General features: G+C 53.8%; 1 protein-coding gene across 1 annotated transcript in view; it reads left to right on the top strand.

Annotated features, from left to right (window-relative positions):
- Tmem132e (transmembrane protein 132E) overlaps positions 1-17,389 on the top strand; it is a 53,743-nt gene extending 36,354 nt beyond the window's left edge. Inside the window, exons 2-9 of the mRNA XM_087910222.1 lie at positions 5,142-6,072; positions 7,863-8,009; positions 8,249-8,441; positions 9,158-9,301; positions 11,385-11,590; positions 13,473-13,761; positions 14,443-14,634; positions 15,315-17,389. Of these exons, the coding sequence (XP_087766348.1) occupies positions 5,142-6,072; positions 7,863-8,009; positions 8,249-8,441; positions 9,158-9,301; positions 11,385-11,590; positions 13,473-13,761; positions 14,443-14,634; positions 15,315-16,367 (3,155 nt within the window). The 3' untranslated portion in view covers positions 16,368-17,389. The remainder of the gene's footprint in view (positions 1-5,141; positions 6,073-7,862; positions 8,010-8,248; positions 8,442-9,157; positions 9,302-11,384; positions 11,591-13,472; positions 13,762-14,442; positions 14,635-15,314) is intronic.
- Positions 17,390-17,986: the final 597 nt, after the last annotated feature.

Here is a 17,986-nt window from a genome sequence, read left to right as displayed (position 1 = left end):
CTGAGCAGGCACGGGTGAGATTCTACATGTGTATGCAATACGTAAGGCAGGGGGCATGCGTAGGCTTCCAGGCCCGTCTGCAGGTCGTCATGCAGGTCATTGGCAGCTGCTGTGTGTGAATCTGCCAAGGCTGATCCCAGCTGTCCTTACCACTCTGTCGTCTCCCACCACTGACATGCCCTGACCTCCATCGTTGTGTGCACCTCCAGCCGCTACTCCACATCTGTCTGTCTTCAGCAACCTTCCAAAGCAGATTCAGGGGTGCAAATGTATGTAATCCCAGAACTCGGGAATCTGAGACCGAACCATCCCAAATTCAAAGTCAGGCTGGGTTACATAGGGAGACCCTGTCTTAAATACACCAAAGAGAGACAGAGACAAAGAGAGAGAAACTGAGACTTCCAGGTGTTGCTTCTCCCTAGGAGGTCTTGCTCCACAAAGTCCAATGTTTACAGCTGTCATCTAAGTCTCAGGACAGTGTGTGTGTGTGTGTGTGTGTGTGAGAGAGAGAGAGAGAGAGAGAGAGAGAGAGAGAGAGAGAGAGAGAGAGAAAGAGAGAGAGCGCATGTCAGCACTTACACTCAGGAGGCACATGTTCACTAGCTCTGAAACCATGGCCTCTGAGTGACCTCTACTGACTCCATCAACCCTACTTCCTGCACTTTGCAGCCACCCAAGAAAACATCCAGAGCCTCCCCTATTTCCCAAAGGAAACCAGAGCCTCTAGAGGTCAGGCCAGGCAGCTTCCTTTTGACTAAAGACCCAGGATCCGAGGCAGAGGCCAACCCTCTTCCACCACAGAGGAGAGCCAGCAGGGTAGAGTGACTCAGAGTCTCTCTGGGGGTGAGGGGGTGCGGGTGACAGGGGCTGCTATGGGTCACCATGCCACAAACAGGAAAAGGGGCAGTGCTCTGATCAGCTCGAATGCTGGCTGTTTGCTTAGGGCAGGCACTCCCTTTCAGAAGCTTAGTGTCCGTATCTGTAGGTCACAGAAAGAGGATAAGAGCCGCTGAGAGCCAGAGTCAGAAGCCTCCCCCATCCGGACCCATCCAGGCTCCTCTGGAGGCCTCACCAAGGAGAAAATTACCACTCAGAGAAATTTATCCTTTCAGTGAACATTGGTTGAGGATCTACTGTGTGTCGGCCATGTCCTAAGTGCTTGAGTAATACAGGATACTTGCTGACGTCATTGTCCTGGGGGAGCAAAGTTCTGGTGGGCAGAAACCTCAGCTTCCTGCACAGTCCACCAAGTTAGTTGAGTGGCAGTCCTATGAGGGAACAAAATCAAGACAGGCTCTCTAGCTTTCTGTGCTTGGGATGTAACTCCATTGGTAGATTGTCTGCTTAGCTTGCAGGAAACCTTGGATTCAATGCCCAATACTTAAAAAAAAAAAAAAAGTCTGCTGCAATCCCAGCACTCCTGAAGTAGAGGCAGGAAGGTCAAGAGTTCAGGTTATCTTCTGCTACATAGCAAGTTTGAGGCTATCCCGGGCTACATGAGACCTCACCTTCAAAGAAGGGGGGGGGAGAAAGAGGGAAAAGCCTAGGATGACTGCAGAGGTGGAGCTGACAACGACGTCCCTCAACTCAGGAAAGATACCCTCGACCAAAGATGGGTGCTGCGTGACAAACTTTCTCTCGACCCCGCATAGGGATCCCATGACAGATAACATCAGAGTCCAACTTGGTGAACCAGTGACTTGTATTGGGGTCACGTACAGGAATATAGGTGAGGGGTTACTTACAGGATCAGGAATGACTCAAAGGCAGCTGCATTACCAGAGCTCACCCCAGCATGGGTGACCGCTCACTGGGCTGGGAACCTGGAGCCCAGTGCACAGCCTGCAAGCAGCTCTGCAGGTTGGAGAGTGTCCCTTCTGGGTGACTCTGGTCTAATCCTCTCCAGGGCAGCTCTGTGGCAACTCGCTGGTCCCAGCTTCTCCCAGGCAGGTGCTCTGGTCTGAGTCTCTGTAGCTCTTTTGAATCTTTGGCAGGTCAGCTTGTCTGAGTCTTAGCAGCACAGCCCCCCCCCCCCCCCTCAGAGGGACTTTCAACTTTTGTTGTTTACACTGTCCAGGAGGGACCTAGAGAATGTGGTCAGTTTCAGGGAGTTCTTGAAGCTGGTTGTTTTAGGGTTGTTTACCTCCCCTGCAGGATGGAATGTTTTGATCTCAGGACAAATTGTTACACAACTGTAAGAGGCAGAAAGCATGCTATGAGGAGAGAGGGCTCCAGGTCTGGGAACAGCCCAGGCAAGCCCAGGGCCCCCGGCAGCTTTGCCCTGCAACCCCACCGCCCCCAGGCAGGCCCTGAAGGGCGCCTCAGATTCATGGGACACAGAAGGTGATTTGGAAGATCTGATAGTTTGACTCTGCCAGGCTGGCCTTACCCCAGGAGGCAGAGGGGCTGTCCCCATCTCTTCCTTCCCTTCCATTAGAGTCCAGTGCCCTTTGGGTGGCCTCCACTCCCAGGCTGCCTCCAAAGGCTCCAGATGGTCAGCCATGAAGAGAGTAAAGGGGGCAAATGGGGCGAAGTGCCACTTAGCAGCCTCCAGGAGGCTCATGGGACTGTTGGTGAGGGCAGGGGCAAGGTCAGGGTTTTGACCTCCCACCCTGCCTGGCTCTCCCTGTCTGCATTCAGAACACAGTCCACTGACTGTTGGCTGCTACTCCAAGCCAGAGGGACAAACATGGTGCAACTCCACCTCAGCCACAGTCTTCACAGCCCCTTCACAGATAGCAGAGCCCCCACTCTCCTGAGGCTGCACTTCCCGCTCTCAGGATCCCTGTGAGGACTGCGGCTGATGTCACCTCTGCAATTGTAGGTGGCAATAGAGGCTCAAAGTAGGAAGCCATTTGTGCAGGGACCAATGCTACCCCTGGGTGACCCTATGGGCAGCTGGAGAGAAGACAATGAGGTGATATCAAGTGCCCCTCATATCACAATGGATTCTGGGACCTAGCAAGGGCCCATTGCTTTCGGTTTTGTTTTCCATTTTGTTTTGAATCAGTGTCCCTATGTAGCACAAGCTAACCTCAAACTTGCCATCCTTCTGCCTCAACTTCCTATGTGCTGGGATTATAGCCAGCACATCAGATTTAGTTACCTTAGTTTTCCTTTTTCCATTTTCATGTGCGTGTGTGTCTGTGTGGGATATCTATGTGTGTATATTCATGTTTGCATGTGTACAGGAACATGTGTAAGAGTTGCTCCTGCACACATGTGAATGTGTATGTGGAGGTCAAAGGTTGATGTTGAAAATCAACCTTGATCACTCTTTCACCTTTTCACTGAGGTGGGGTCTCTCAGTCAAACCCACAACTCCCCTGTAAGGTTCATCTCACTAGCAAGCTTGCCCTGAGGGTCCCATCCTCACCCTCCAGAGCTGAAGTTGGAATTCCAAGGTGGCTTGGTCTGCCCACTGAGCTTTTGCATGGGTTCTGAGGATTCGAACTCTGGCCTTCATTATTGCATAGGAAGCACTTTAGCCATCGAGCCACCTCCCTAGCCTTACCTTAGCTTTGAATTAGGAAATTTAACTGCAGGTTTTAAGTAGGTTACAGACGCTGGAACCTCAAGATCAGGGCACTTGGACTTCACAGCTTTTGTGAGGAATCAGTCCGTATGGTTTTGAATCTGGCAAGGTCTAAATAACATTGATGAAATCACAGGTATGGGTGAACTGTATGGAATGGCACGTACTGACTGGGGTCTCCACTGCCTGACACGGATGGAGGGTCTGCGGTCATTCATGGCAGAGCGCTTGGACTGGCTAAAGGCTCCCTGGAGGCTAGGCCCCGTAATGCCAGAGATGAGAGCACCCCTCTGAGAAGGAAGTTTCACAGGGTGGAGGCTGCATCCCGGAGGGATTCCTGGAGAAGGCGGCATTGAGGCTACAGCCTGGTTGTATAAGGAGAGAATTGAAGGGAAGAGCAGAACGTGAACAACAAGAGGCAGTAAGGGAGAGGGGTGACAGTGAGGTGCCCCATTACAAGCTGGAGCTAGGAAAGAGCACTAGGGCCAGGGGACCCTGATGCCACATATCAAAGACCTTGAATTTCATAGTAAGGTGCCCGGTGGGAGCAGGCAAGAGAGTCTTTAATGCCTGAACAGATTTCCATCCTGTTGCATAAATCCCATTTAAAAAATGTAATTCGCAAACACGAATGGCGTACAGCACCTGGCTGGGCGTTAGCACCACTTTGAATCAGGTTGAAGGGATAAGTTCAGAAAGCTTACAGGAAAACACAAAATGGACTTCCAACCATAGACCCTTATCTGCAGGCCTTCCTTGTCCCAGGACTTGAGCAGGGGAGTCCCATCTGTGCCCAGGAGAAAGGGGGAAAGTCAGAAGGGGTGAGGGGAGTGCAGCTCAGGACACAGAGGTGATCAAGACAAAATTTATCAGAAGCCATTAGCTTCCTTGAAGGCTCAGGGGAGGAGCCACATTTAGGATTAGGAGACTGAGGACAAAGTCCCCCAGTTACATAGTGTGTGGCGAAGGGACTTGAGATAACAGGGGCTCCTGGGATCCTACACCATTTGGGAGGGGGCAGGTTTGAATTTTCTCCTGAACTTTACGGTGACAAGTGCCCTTCACCTTCAATCCTTCATCTGTAAGATGTAAGTGACTTGAGTGTATAGAGATCACAGTGCCACTCCTAAAATTGATGTGGAGATCAAATACTTTAAAAGGTGCCAAGTGCCAAATGCCAGCCCAGTGTACAGTGACAAAGATCACCTAAGTCAGCCCTTTGGTGCCAGAGCAGGGCACAAGCAGTAATCCTTTATGCACAGAACTTTTGCAGGTGAGGCAGCAACCATTTACTCATTTTGCAGTGGTTTTTGTGTGTTGTGGGGAAGGGGCTTATGCCACAGCTCGCGGTGGGTCAGTGTTCTCCTTCTACCATGTGGATTCGGGTTGTCAGACTGGACAGAGAGTGCCTTTACCCACTGAGCCAACATGGAAAGTCATTATTTTGCAGGTTTTCAGGACACCAATGGATACAACCCCACTGAAGACTCTCTGGGGAGATGGGATGCATGAATTAGTGGGGGGAGGGGTTGTGGGAGGAATAGTGCCATTAGGTCCCCAGAGGCCTCTTCTGACCATTCCGGACCTCTGTGCTTTCTATCCATAGCCGCCAGCCGCTCCCACCCAGCCAGCCCCAGTCCCCCAGGATCGCAAGCCAGCCCTGTGCTACCGGTTAGCTACCGCCTGTCGCACACGCGGCTAGCCTTCTTCCTGAAGGAGGCGCGGCCCCCGCCGCCAGCCACAATCAACGGCTCCCTGCAGCGCTCAGAGCCCTTCGTGGTGTTCCAGACTAAGGAGTTGCCGGTTCTCAACGTGTCCCTGGGACCCTTCAGCACCAGCCAAGTGGTGGTGCGGGAACTTCTGCAGCCGTCCAGCACCCTGGACATCCCCGAGCGCCTGACGGTTAACTGGAAAGTACGCGCTTTCATCGTGCGCGCCCGCGTGCCCGTCTCGCAGCCTGTGGCACAAGTGCTCTTCTATGTGGCTGGCCGCGACTGGGACGACTTCGGGGTCACCGAGCGGCTGCCCTGTGTCCGCCTGCACGCCTTCCGGGACGCACGTGAGGTGCGGAGCTCGTGTCGCCTGGGCGGGGCCTTAGCCACCTGCTTGGTGCGCGCTGAACTGCCCCTGGCCTGGTTCGGACCCTCGGCTCCAGCCGCGCCGCCCAGCGCCCGCCGCAAGTCCCCCGACGGACTGGAGCCCGAGGCGACTGCCGAGAGCCAGCTGGTAGAACTCTACTATACGCTGCACGCCCCCGATGCAGCGGGCGGCTGCGGGAACGCGCGGCGCGGACCCGGGCCCGGAGCAGCCGCGCGTGCGGAAACCCCCACGCAGCACCCGCTGCTGCGCATTGGCAGCATCAGCTTGTTCCGGCCACCGCCGCGTAGAGCCGTCCAGGAGCATAGGCTGGACAGCAACTTGATGATCCGCCTGCCCGACAGGCCACTCAGGCCTGGCGAGGTACTCAGCATCCTCCTCTACCTGGCACCCAACTCCTCCTCCGCTGCCAACCCCAGCGTGGAGCACTTCACACTCAGGTAAGGCACCTGGGAATGAGAGGGGCTTCCTAGCCCAGGTGAAGTGCATCTCTATCCCTTCAGGACCTCAACATCTTCATCCTGTCTCCTCCAGATTCACCTCACTAGAGCAGCTACCTTTCTGAGCCTGTTTGTCCTTATGTCCAAGGCAACCACAATTTCCTTTTTTTAAATTTGATTCTTTTTGTTCCGTTTTGTATGAGTGAAGCCTGTCTGGTATTGCCCTCTTGTGGGGGTTAGAGGGCAACTCTCAGGAGTTGGTTTTCTCTGTCCATCGTGTGGATTCCAGGGATCCAACTCAAGTCAGGCTTGGTAACCAAGGCCTCTACCTGCTGAGCCATATCCCCAGTTCCTGACCACAACTCCTTTCTCTTTCTCTGTGTCATTAAAAAAAAAAAAAAAAAAGATTTGCAACAGGTGTGATTATGAGCCTTTTTACAAGCATGGATGTAGAAGGCAGGATCAGGGCTGGGAAGGTGTTCAGACACAAGCTGGTGCAGCTCACCCGAATTTCACAGATGAATCCAGGACATGAAGAAGTAAGGATGCTTAGTCCCTTCTGCACAGAGCACACACACTCACAGATGCCTTGATCATATCCCACCCTCACTTGACATTGTATTTTTTTTAGTAGGAAGTCATGGTTTGAGTCAGGACGGGGATTCTGAGGACATTAGGTAGATCCCACCAAGATGCATCTTTACAAACACACAACATGTCTAGGAACTGAATTTCCCCATCAGCCTTGCAGCTTCTCTCCAGACTCCCTCTCCTCTGAGCACACACCCACAGTGCTCACAAATTCCCAGAGAGTGTCTACCTGATTCGGTGATGGAGACTTGAATGTGAATGAGTTTTCCCAGCCATCCTGGGCTGCGTTAACAGTAGTAGAGCGTGTCCATGTGGGGAGGCGCTCATCAGCCTGCTTTTAGCCAGCAGTAATTAAAGCACAGCCAAAGCTTGTTTAACTGTGGGATGCATCTCATGTACATCCAGAGGGGAGTGATGAGGCTGTGAGCCCCTCCAACACCGCAGTAGTAAGCAATGGGCGGGGCTGGAGCTGTAGACTCGGAGGAGACCCCCACATCTTTGCTTTCTGAAGCGTTGTCACTTGTTCTTTTCCTGGCCCAGCAGAACTCAGGGTTGCTGTGTCTCATGTCAATAAAAAGGTATGGTTCTCGGGCTGGGGATGTAGCTCAGTGCTCGCCTAGTATGCATGAAGCCTGGATTTCATCCCCAGCACCCATAAACTGGGTGACACATTGCACACCCATAACCCTAGGGCACTAGAGGTGGAGGAAGGAGGATTTTCAGAAGTTCAGAGTCACCCATGACTATGTAGAAAGTTGAAGCTCAGCTTGGGCTACATAAGGTCCTGTCTTTGTTCCTCTCTCTCTCTCTCTCTCTCTCTCTCTCTCTCTCTCTCTCTCTCTCTCTCTTGTTTTAATGTCCTGTCTTTATAAAAGGCGGGGAGGTGTGTTCTCTGAGCTGCTGTGGGTTCTAATGGACTTCCTGAGAAAACCTGAGAGTGTACAGAGATGTTGTTGTGTTACTAATGTATGGAGAGATTGAGTAAGGGATAGGCCAGGGCCAAGACAGAAGGGATGACAATGTCCAAAGTTGCAGCTTCAGAGTACCGATGACCCACCCAAATGTTAAGTGTAGATCCCATGGTAATTCACACCACTTGCTTCCCTGGTCCCCAGCTCCAACCTAGGGCCGGTAACCAAGTGAGCAAGCTTTACCTTCAAGTCTGACACACTGCCTTTTCTTCCTCACTTTTGCTCCAGGGTGAAGGCCAAGAAGGGTGTGACCCTCCTAGGCACCAAGTCTCGAAGTGGCCAGTGGCGTGTGACCTCAGAGCTGCTGACTGGGGCAAAGCATTCAACAGCCACTGTGGATGTGGCCTGGGCCCAGGGCACACCCCTTCCTCCCTGGTGAGTTCCACTTCTGCAGAGCAGGCACCTGGGAACTGGGGTAACTAACCTCCGTGGAGAAAGATGGCGTCGCAGAGTGCTGGTGGGAGTCAATTTCCAAGAATCAGAAATGGGATTCTGGGGTTGGGGTACTCTGGTGGACTGAGGGGAGTAGCTACTCGTAAGAGGCACAATCTTGCTAGGGCTGCAGAGCCCTGCCCCTTCATCCTCTGTCTTCCCCACTCTTGTCTGCCTTGCAGGGAGGGTCAGGGACCCCTGGAGATCTTGCAGCTGGACTTCGAGATGGAGAACTTCACCAGCCAGTCTGTGAAGCGAAGGATCATGTGGCACATTGATTATCGAGGCCACAGTGCCCTGCCCGACCTGGAGCGGGTTGTCACTGAGCTGACGGTCATCCAGAGGGATGTGCAAGCCATCCTGCCCCTGGCCATGGTAAGCAGGCCTCGACCAAGCACCCCAGCCCGGTCCATGAGTTCCCATGTGTGTAGTGGGACTGGGCAGGGCTGTGCACGTGTACATGTGGATGGAGGGAAGAAGGACCACTTCACTTCTGAGACAATGCCTGTGGAACTGGGCATGTGCCCACCCACAGGAGGCAAGCACAGCTCTGTTCCTGGCGAAATCACCATAGAAGAACGCTCTGAGAAGGGGCTGCTTAGGGGAGCTCTTCTAGAAAGTGGTTGTCCCCGTGAGGTTTTGGAAGTCATCAGAAAGGAAGCACTCATCCCATCTAAGATGAAGAGAAGAGCGTGCTCTGGATGGACTCAGCTCCTGTAGGAGAAGGCACATGGAGAGGAATATGGGTGGTTTGTTTAGAGAGGCGGTGGATGTAACCAGCATAGTGGAATAGAGGACTGGTGACTCACCCAGAGTGCTGTGACCAGCCAGGAGAGTGTGTTGATGTCACTCTGAGAGCTTTGGCTCAGAGGACGGGATGGATGTTCCCGGAAAGCAGGGATGGCTTCTGCAGCCGTCCGTCTGGGCTGATCATCTGAGGCGAGCCTGGGGCTGGGCAGAGGCAGACCCTTGCGCTCATGTGCCACTTCCTCAGAGGAAGTGGATGTCTGAGGAGTGGCAGCAGTGGGTGACAGGCATGTCTCTGGGGAAACACACTGAGCAGAGCTCCTCCCACCCCTGCCTCCCTGCAGGACACAGAGATCATCAACACTGCCATACTGACAGGCCGGACTGTGGCCATTCCCGTCAAGGTCATCGCCATTGAGGTGTCTGGCCTTGTCCTTGATGTTTCTGCCCTGGTGGAGTGCCAGTCTGACAATGAGGACATCATCAAGGTGGGTCTTTGGGAGAGCAGAGCCCCCAAACCCTTCCAGGTCATCCTTGAAGATGGTATGCATCTATCTGCCCTGCCGTGGACCAGCAGCTGTCCTTCCTCTCTGCCATCCTAAGCAGGCACCCCAGCTCTGTCCCATCTGTGTGGGTATCCCCATGTAGACTCAGATTCCCTCTCCTAGTTGAAAGAACCACTCCATCCAGACCTAGACTGTCCTGGCAGAGTAAAACAGTGAGATATGGTACCCAAAAGGGGACGGGTAGTGTTGACAATGTAACTCCAAGCCAGCAGGTCACTATTGAGATCTGTATAAGACAGACTCAAATAAGGCAGAAAGGTGGATAGATTTGGCCTGCATCCTGGGTAGGCGAGTAACAAGGTGGAGAAACTGGAGCTAGGGAGGGAAACTTTAGGAATAGAGAATCTGACATGCCCCAGTACCTACAACCTCCCATGATGCCCCCAAGTATGGCTCCCTCCTACCCCCAGATGCTCTCTAGACACCAGATTCATCTGCTCCCAAGAATCTACATGTAGTGCTTTCTCAGGCACATTACCCCATCCTGTGATAGCTAGGACACCAACAGGACTCAGAGGATTCTAAATGAACTGCTATACATCTCTGTGAAATATGGCTTTTTTTTTTTTAAAATGGAGGCTGCTAGCCTTCAAGTGGTACTTGAGCCAACCATTGGTTGGAATCCCCTGCCTTCCAGGGTGGGAGAGGAGATTTCCTGCTCCCTTCCACCCCATCTCCCAAGAAGATACAAGGAGCAAATGGTCAATGGTTTGGCGTGGTCCAGGGATCCATATGTCCGGATGAGACATTTCTTAGTTCCTATCCTTTTGCTGTGCTGACACACCATGACCAAGGCAACTTAGAGACAAGTTTATTGGGAGATGTCTTAGTTTTTAATTGCCGTGACAAAACACAATAACCAGGGAAACTTATGAAAGAAAGCATTTAATTTTGGGCTAAGGTGGCAGAAGGTTAGTCCGTGACCACCACAGTTGTAAGTATGGCAACAAGTAGGCAGGCATGATGCCGTGGCAGTGGCTGAAAGCCCACATATGAAAGCCCACATATGATCCGAAGCAGGCAGGTAGGCAGGCACGATGCCATGGTCGTTGAAAGCCTACATATGACCCAAAGCAGGAGGGCAGAGAGAGCACACTGGGAAGGGTGTAACCTTTTAACACCTCAAAGCCCACCCCAGTGACATACTTCCTCCAGCAAGACCACACCTCCTAATCCTTCCCAAGCAGTGCCACGAGCCTATAGGGGCCACTCTGATTCAAACCACCATAAGGTGTACTCTAGCACCCCCAGCACTGCAGAGGCTTTGGGATGTGGCCAGCTCACTGGCCACATGATAACTTCTCCAAGACTTAGGGAGGTGCCCCAAAGTGTATTCCAGCAATAGTGTCCAGGTGTATGTGTACACGTGGGATCCACTCAAGGTGTGTGCGTGGATACCCAAAGCACACTCAGACACCTGCACATACCCTGAAGCCTTGGCAGTGGCCCCCTGGGATGGACTGAGCACTGCTTCCAGCAACATATCCTCAACAGACACGTGGGTTCCGTGAGGGAGCCTCTGGGCATAGTGTAGCTAGCCCGGTGGGCACACATTTGCATAAACTCTACACACATATTCAGTGGCCACCATCCACCCACCTGTACTCAGGCTTCTCTGGTCCCAAATTTTCCTCTCTGTTCCCGTTCCCGCTCCTACCTACCTGCCAGGAAACAGCCCTTCATTTGAAATTAACGAGCTGCCCACTCACCTAGCAAGCCATGCTACTGTGGCATGGAGGAGGCAGGGACCTGGTCCTTACTTCAACTCTCTGTTTCACCTAGTCAAACAGCCACTGAGGGGTGGAGAAAACCATCTGGCAGACACCCAGAGCCCTAGGTATTCTGAGCTAGAGAGCAGCCCTGGGAAGCCTCTCCCCTAGTGGTCCTCTCCACTTGCTCTCCAGCAGCCTTGCTGGCCCTGTAGTCAGACCCAAGTACCCCGAACTGCCCAGCAGGACCTGGAAGGCAAGCCATACCCATGCTACGTGTTCCCGCCCTTCCCCAGGTGTCCAGCAGCTGTGACTATGTGTTTGTGAGTGGGAAGGAGTCTCGAGGGTCCATGAACGCCAGAGTCACCTTCCGCTACGATGTCCTCAGTGCCCCCCTGGAAATGACAGTCTGGGTCCCCAAGCTACCTCTGCACATCGAGCTCTCGGATGCTCGCCTCAGCCAAGTGAAGGGATGGAGGGTACCTATCCTTTCCGACCGAAGGTACAGCCCCAGCACATAGTGTAAACATGGGACAGTAGTCTGATCTGCCCGCATATAAGGCCTTTGGTGGACCCTGTCTGCTGGCTGTGATGCAAACAGCATGCTTGTATTGAGCAGCCACTGTGTACTGGGCACTGACAGGTGTTTGAAATGTGAAAAGAGTGGGACTAGCCAAGCTCTCAGTCAATCGGGGTGGGAAGACATCCCAGAGCATGGTGGGAAACTCTGTGGGCAGGAAATGAAAGGGCGTGAATGAGGGAGTCCCTCTTTATCCAAAAATAAAGCCAGGCTTCCTGGAAAAGCTGATTCTTGAGCTAAGTCTTAAAGGACAAGTGGACAGGGGTCAGCTGGGGATCCATAGGTTCCAGGGGACTGGACACACCTTTGAACTCAGTGGCACGTTACTGCACCTGTGTCCCCCAGCCAGGGATACCCACACAAATAGCAGCACACACACTAGATCCACTGCCTCGGCTGAGCACTGAGGGCAGACTCCTGGGTCCATAGGGACAGATTCACCACAATGCATAGGTCTGCACAAGCTCCCTGGCCAAGAAGCAGGACCTCAGTGCCCACCTGCACATATGTGTTTATTTACCATGCTCCACTCACCAAGTGGAGCCCAACAGAGCTCTGTAGGCAGCCAGGGCTCTGGAGAGGAGTAGGGAGGGAAGGAAGAGCTGGTTCACGTCCAGAGCTGTGGTGGTTCCAACAGCAGGGAGGGACAGTAGCGGAGCCCCTATAGCCAGAATGTGCCCTTCCATTGCTGGGGCTTTTGTCAGCATCCAGCCTCTGCTTCAGGGCTGGGGCACAACCTGGGACTCTGCTTTGCCAACCAGCTGCAGAGCAGTAGCTGCTTTCTTTGAGTGCTGGGGTTGTAGGAAGCCCTTTGGCCAGGTAGCATAGTTTAAACCCTGGTTTTGTCATTTACTAGTAGTGCATCTTACACTACTCATTCAACGTCTCTGACTCATTTTTTCTCATCCGTGAAATGGGCAGTATTGACTGGATAGCAGTGAGGATTAAATTCGTTAACACAGGTAAAAAGAGACTTCCATGTGAATGGTTGTCTTGGTTGGTTAATTCTAACAAAGCACTAGTAAGCTTATTCTCTAGTGCACACCCCCTGCCAGGGAATCTCCTGGTTTTAGCATCCTTTTTCAATGATGTCGGCTGAGGATTTCCTTAAGCCATTAAGTCCAGGTTCCCTTTTGCTTGATGCCCCCCCCTCTCTCAGTCTAAGCAGTGAGAGGGGACTGAGGGTGTAATTCATGCAAAAGAATGCTTGCTTAGCATGCATGAAGCCCTGGGTTCAACCCTCCACACAAAACCAGGTGTGGCAGTGAATGCCTGCACAACCCTAGCAGTTGGGGAAGTTGAGGCAGAAGTATCAGGAAATTCAGGGGAGAGCTAGCCTGAACTGTGAGGCCTGCCTTTCGGAAGAGATAAATAAATAAAAGCATCAAGAAAAAATTGGCTTCACCTCTACTCTTGGCTCTGAAGTCTCCTCGGTCAGACTGAAACGTCATCCCTTATCATTCATGTTCCACACATGACCGTATGACATGTCAGCTGAGCTTGTGACGAGGATCTCTTCTTATCAGAGTCTAAGGCTCTGCACCGTGTCATGTGCATGCTCAGTGCTGAGGAAGAGGCCATTGTCACTGTTTGGATGGGATACCAGCTGTTGGCAGCCATGGGTTGGGAAGGCGAAAGAAGGAACCTCTCCAGGTGAGAGAGGCTGGGATAGCTGGCTCCATACACAGTCACAGAGGAGACATGCAAAGACTGGCAGAGAGAAAAGGGTGCAGTACAATTACAAGGGGGGAGATGTGTCTGAGCCAGAGAGTGCTCCCCCAGTCCTGATGTTGGCATTTCCCAGGTCAGCTCGGGAGAGCGAAGATGAGGAGGAGGAAGAAGAAGAACGGAGACAGAGTGCCAGCCGAGGCTGCACTCTGCAATACCAGCATGCCACCCTGCAGGTCTTCACCCAGTTTCACACGACATCATCCGAGGGCACCGACCAGGTGGTCACCATGCTGGGCCCTGACTGGCTGGTGGAGGTCACTGACCTGGTCAGTGACTTCATGCGGGTGGGTGACCCCAGAGTGGCCCACTTGGTGGACAGCAGCACGCTGGCAGGACTGGAGCCAGGCACCACCCCCTTTAAGGTAGGAAAGGGCTCTGTCCAGGCACAAAGTGGTAGACCTGGGAACCTGGGTTACCCACAGGTAGAGACCTCAGGTGAACTCAGGACCTTTACTTCCAAAAGCCGTGGCAGTGACCCCCAAGAAACTCCTTTCTTTCCTCTCCCTGCGGTTGCACCTTCTAAGACCAAGCTCTTTTTTCGCCTCTTGATGACGTTCTCAGGCAAACCTTCAGCAGCCCTCTGGGGGTGGGGAGAGAGAGGGGGAGACATTGGAACAGGATCTGGGATTGTAGGCATGGGTAAAAAATTGTGCTGCTGAGTCACTAGAAGGAAACTATGGGTGGTCTAAGAATTCAGCTCTTGCCTTCCTCCCTGACAGTGGGGTGGCCAAGCAGAAACCAGCTGTCCAGGAGCTTGTAAATGACCACAGCTTACAGAAGTATTTTGTTTATAAAACAATTGTCCCTGCAGCTCAACCACCAGTTCTGTTACCGCTGCATGCCTCTCTCACCTGCATCTCCATTTCTGCTTGGCCCCTGGGAGCCCCTGACTCTCCATGCTCCTCCTTACAGACCTAGGGGAGAGCAGGCGTCCTGTGCTCTCACCCTTCTCCCCACCAGTGCTGGGAGTTCTCCGTGGGTGGGGACCCTGAGCAAGGCAGCTGCTTCCCAGGTATCCCCCACCACCATTTGTTCTGTCATAGGTTGTGTCCCCCCTGACCGAGGCTGTACTGGGGGAGACCCTACTGACAGTGACAGAGGAGAAGGTCAGTATCACACAGCTGCAGGCCCAGGTGGTAGCCAGTCTCACTTTGTCCTTGCGACCCAGCCCTGGGAGCAGCCACACCATCTTGGCCACCACAGCTGCGCAGCCCACCCTCAGCTTCGCCAAGCAGGTAACTGACTCCCTGAAACCACCCCCACCCCAGCCAGCATGTGAGGTGTGGAATGAGACCTGGACCGCCCTGGTCATCCATCCATCTTTCGAAGAGGTCTTTAGATATATAAGGAGCTCTGCACCTTATCATTCAGTCTTTTATGGGGGCGGACAGGACTCCAGTGTCCCTGTCAAGGGTCCTCTACTGGATTCTCAGTGGGCGCTCTCGTCGGCCACCCTCCAAGCTCATCTCTGGATGAGTCTATAGTGTACCAATACCTATGGATTATAGGTATCGGCTATAGGATAAAGATGGAAAGATGATGGGTGGTGTTAGGCCATAGGGGTCCCTTGTCCCCTAATCGTTGATCCAGATTCCTCTCTTTTCTCTGGGCTTCAGTAGCCAAGGGTCAGACATAAAGAGCTGGGATTATCTCGGTGGCTGATGAGGGAAACCCAGCCAGGAACTTACCTTCAGGTCAAGAGAAGAGGGGGAATATTCAGGGTGGTGGATGAGACCTGAAAATCCTACCCTGTGTTCCCGGTCCCCACAGTGCAAGGGGCCTCACATTATACCTCAGAAGTGGTCTCGAGTCCTACCTAGTACCTAGCATCTCAGGTGCTGAGCCAGGCTGAGCTGGTACCTATCAGAGAAGATGCTAAGACCAGCCCTGACTTCTGTCCCGTCTTCACTTTCAGGAAGCCCTGCTGAGTCTGTGGCTATCCTACAGTGATGGAACCACAGCCCCGCTCTCTTTATACAGTCCCCGGGACTACGGGCTTTTGGTGAGCAGCCTGGATGAGCGGGTGGCCACTGTGACCCAAGACAAGGCTTTCCCACTGGTGGTGGCTGAGGCAGAGGGCTCAGGAGATCTGCTTCGTGCAGAGCTCACCATCTCAGAGAGCTGCCAGAAAACCAAGCGTAAGAGTGTGCTGGCTATTACTCCCGTGGGTCTGCGAGTACACTTCGGGCGGGATGAGGAGGATCCCACATATGACTACCCAGGGCCCAGCCAGCCCGGGCCTGGTGGGGGCGAGGACGAGGCCCGAGGAGCTGGTCCGCCAGGCACTGCCATCCCCGCTGGTGAGATCCCTGGATTGGGCACTTCTGGCCCGGTGCCACTCACAGAGGACTACTTACCGCTGCCCACGGGCTTCCTGCAGATGCCCCGGGGGCTGACGGACCTAGAGATTGGTATGTACGCACTGCTGGGGGTCTTCTGCCTCGCCATCCTTGTCTTCCTCATCAACTGCATCGTGTTCGTGCTGCGATACCGGCACAAGCGCATCCCTCCCGAGGGCCAGACCAGCATGGACCACTCGCACCACTGGGTGTTCCTGGGCAACGGGCAGCCATTGCGGGTGCAAGGTGAGCTGTCGCCGCCCGCAGGGAGCGCCCTGGAAACCGTGCCTGCCTGCTGCCATGGTGATCACCACAGCAGTGGCAGTTCACAGACCAGCGTCCAGAGCCAAGTGCACGGCCGTGGGGACGGCTCCTCTGGGGGCTCAGCCAGGGACCAGACAGAGGACCCTGCTAGCTCGCCCACGTCCAAGCGCAAGAGGGTCAAGTTCACGACCTTCACCACTCTTCCCTCAGAGGAGCTGGCCTATGACTCGGTGCCTGCGGGCGAAGAGGATGAGGAGGACGAAGAGGACCTGGGTTGGGGTTGTCCAGATGTGACGGGAACCACGCGGCCCACTCCACCCCCGGACCTGCACAATTACATGCGCAGAATCAAAGACATTGCATAGTGGTGGCCTGGATTGGCAGGATATCCCCACACATGCGGTAGCCTCTGGCTGGGAGGTGAATGGGGTCTGGCAGGACCCCCAGCTCACAGGGACTTGGGGCAGCTGAATGGATTTTATAGTTCCTGCCATTGCAGCTTTGGTCTGACCAGTTGTGGCCAGGTCCACCTTGATCTTCTGCCCCCTGCAGGTGGAAGACTCCTTCCAAACCCAGCGTGAGACAGGGAGACAGTTCGGCCCTGTTCACCCTTTCCAAACCTCATTCCATCTTAGACATCCCCTGCTGCCCCAAGATTGAGGCTCCAAGGCCAAACTTGGGGCCAGGTGGGCCCACACTGTGCCCTGCCATGCCTCTCACGTCCCCAATGGTGCCCCCTGTGCAGGGGACCCGAGTGGGGTCTTGTGTCACAGGCCGCACAAAGACTTTTCTTAAACCAATATTCAGGGATTTCTGTCCTGCAGGGTGGGAAGTGGCGGCTGCCTGCCTTGCCAAGGATCTTGCTGCAGACAGAACATGGGGTATTTGGGGGATAGTTGTGATGTCTGCTGGTTTCTGGGTGTCTCCCAAGCCTGGAGCTGACTGCAGGAGTGGGGGGCAGTGCAAAGTGGGCACTTTCCCATGGCTCCCTCTGCTCTTGAGACTGCGGAAGGGCCCAAGTCAGAGGGGTTCTCATATCTCTCTGGCCAAACCATACTCACACAGCAAGCGCAGTGGGTGATGGACAGCCTGCCCCCACAGCAAGGTCAACACTACTGCGCCTTAGCCTGGGCTCTGCTCACTCCTGCTTCCCTCCACACCAAAGGGCAGGCAGCCATAGCCAGCGTCCCTGAAATGGAGGAGGCCACCGGGAGTATTGCAAGGGTCCATTGGGTGGGTGAAGGCAGAAGGGAGCTATTGCTCTGTGCCTTCCCCAGTCCCCCAGCCTCACCTCTTGGGTTCTACCCACCACTGTGTCCGTTTTTCATAAATAAATGGAAGGCATCAGTCTGGCTCGGGGACAACAGCTCCCTGCAAACAGACAGTACAGAGGCTGGCTCTGTCTCATCCTTGCATGTTCGCCACAGGACATGGGGCAACACTGGCTACCCAAGACTGGTGACCTGCTCTTCCAACCCTACATGTTGTGTCTCTTAAGATACTTGGGCACCATGGAAACACCCACATTGTGTAACCAAAGATCCACTGCCCTGAAAAGGTGATCTTCAAAAAGTGGGTTTTCTCCAGGAGTGCTCAGTGAGCAATTCTGGAGGAAGCTGGCCTCAAGACCGGCTCAGGAGAAAGGTCTTGTGGGTGGAAGGGGGGGACAGAAGGGAGAGGTGTGTGACTTGGTATGCCTGCCAGAACTTCCCAGTTTCCTTTGTCTGTGTGGCAGACCTTTGTCTGTGTGGCAGAAGTCTCTCCTCGCATCCACTATGGCCGGAGTATAGCCTTTCTGGAGGTCACATGGGAAAGCCCTGTTGGATGTGGATCTCACATTGAACGGGCAGAGCCTCTCTGGGCTTGGGAACATTTGCAGGGTCTTCCCAGGCCCTAAAAGGCCACGTCAGAACATAGGAAACAAATCAGACAGAGACACTGCAACTCGGAAGATCCTGCCGGGGTAGCTGGTCAGCTCACGTAC

Source organism: Myodes glareolus, chromosome 9 (assembly GCF_982192425.1).
Source record: "Myodes glareolus chromosome 9, mMyoGla1.1, whole genome shotgun sequence".
NCBI lineage: Eukaryota > Metazoa > Chordata > Mammalia > Rodentia > Cricetidae > Myodes > Myodes glareolus.
The sequence above is the reverse complement of the archived record's forward strand: the minus strand, read 5'-3'. Positions and strand labels throughout refer to the sequence as shown.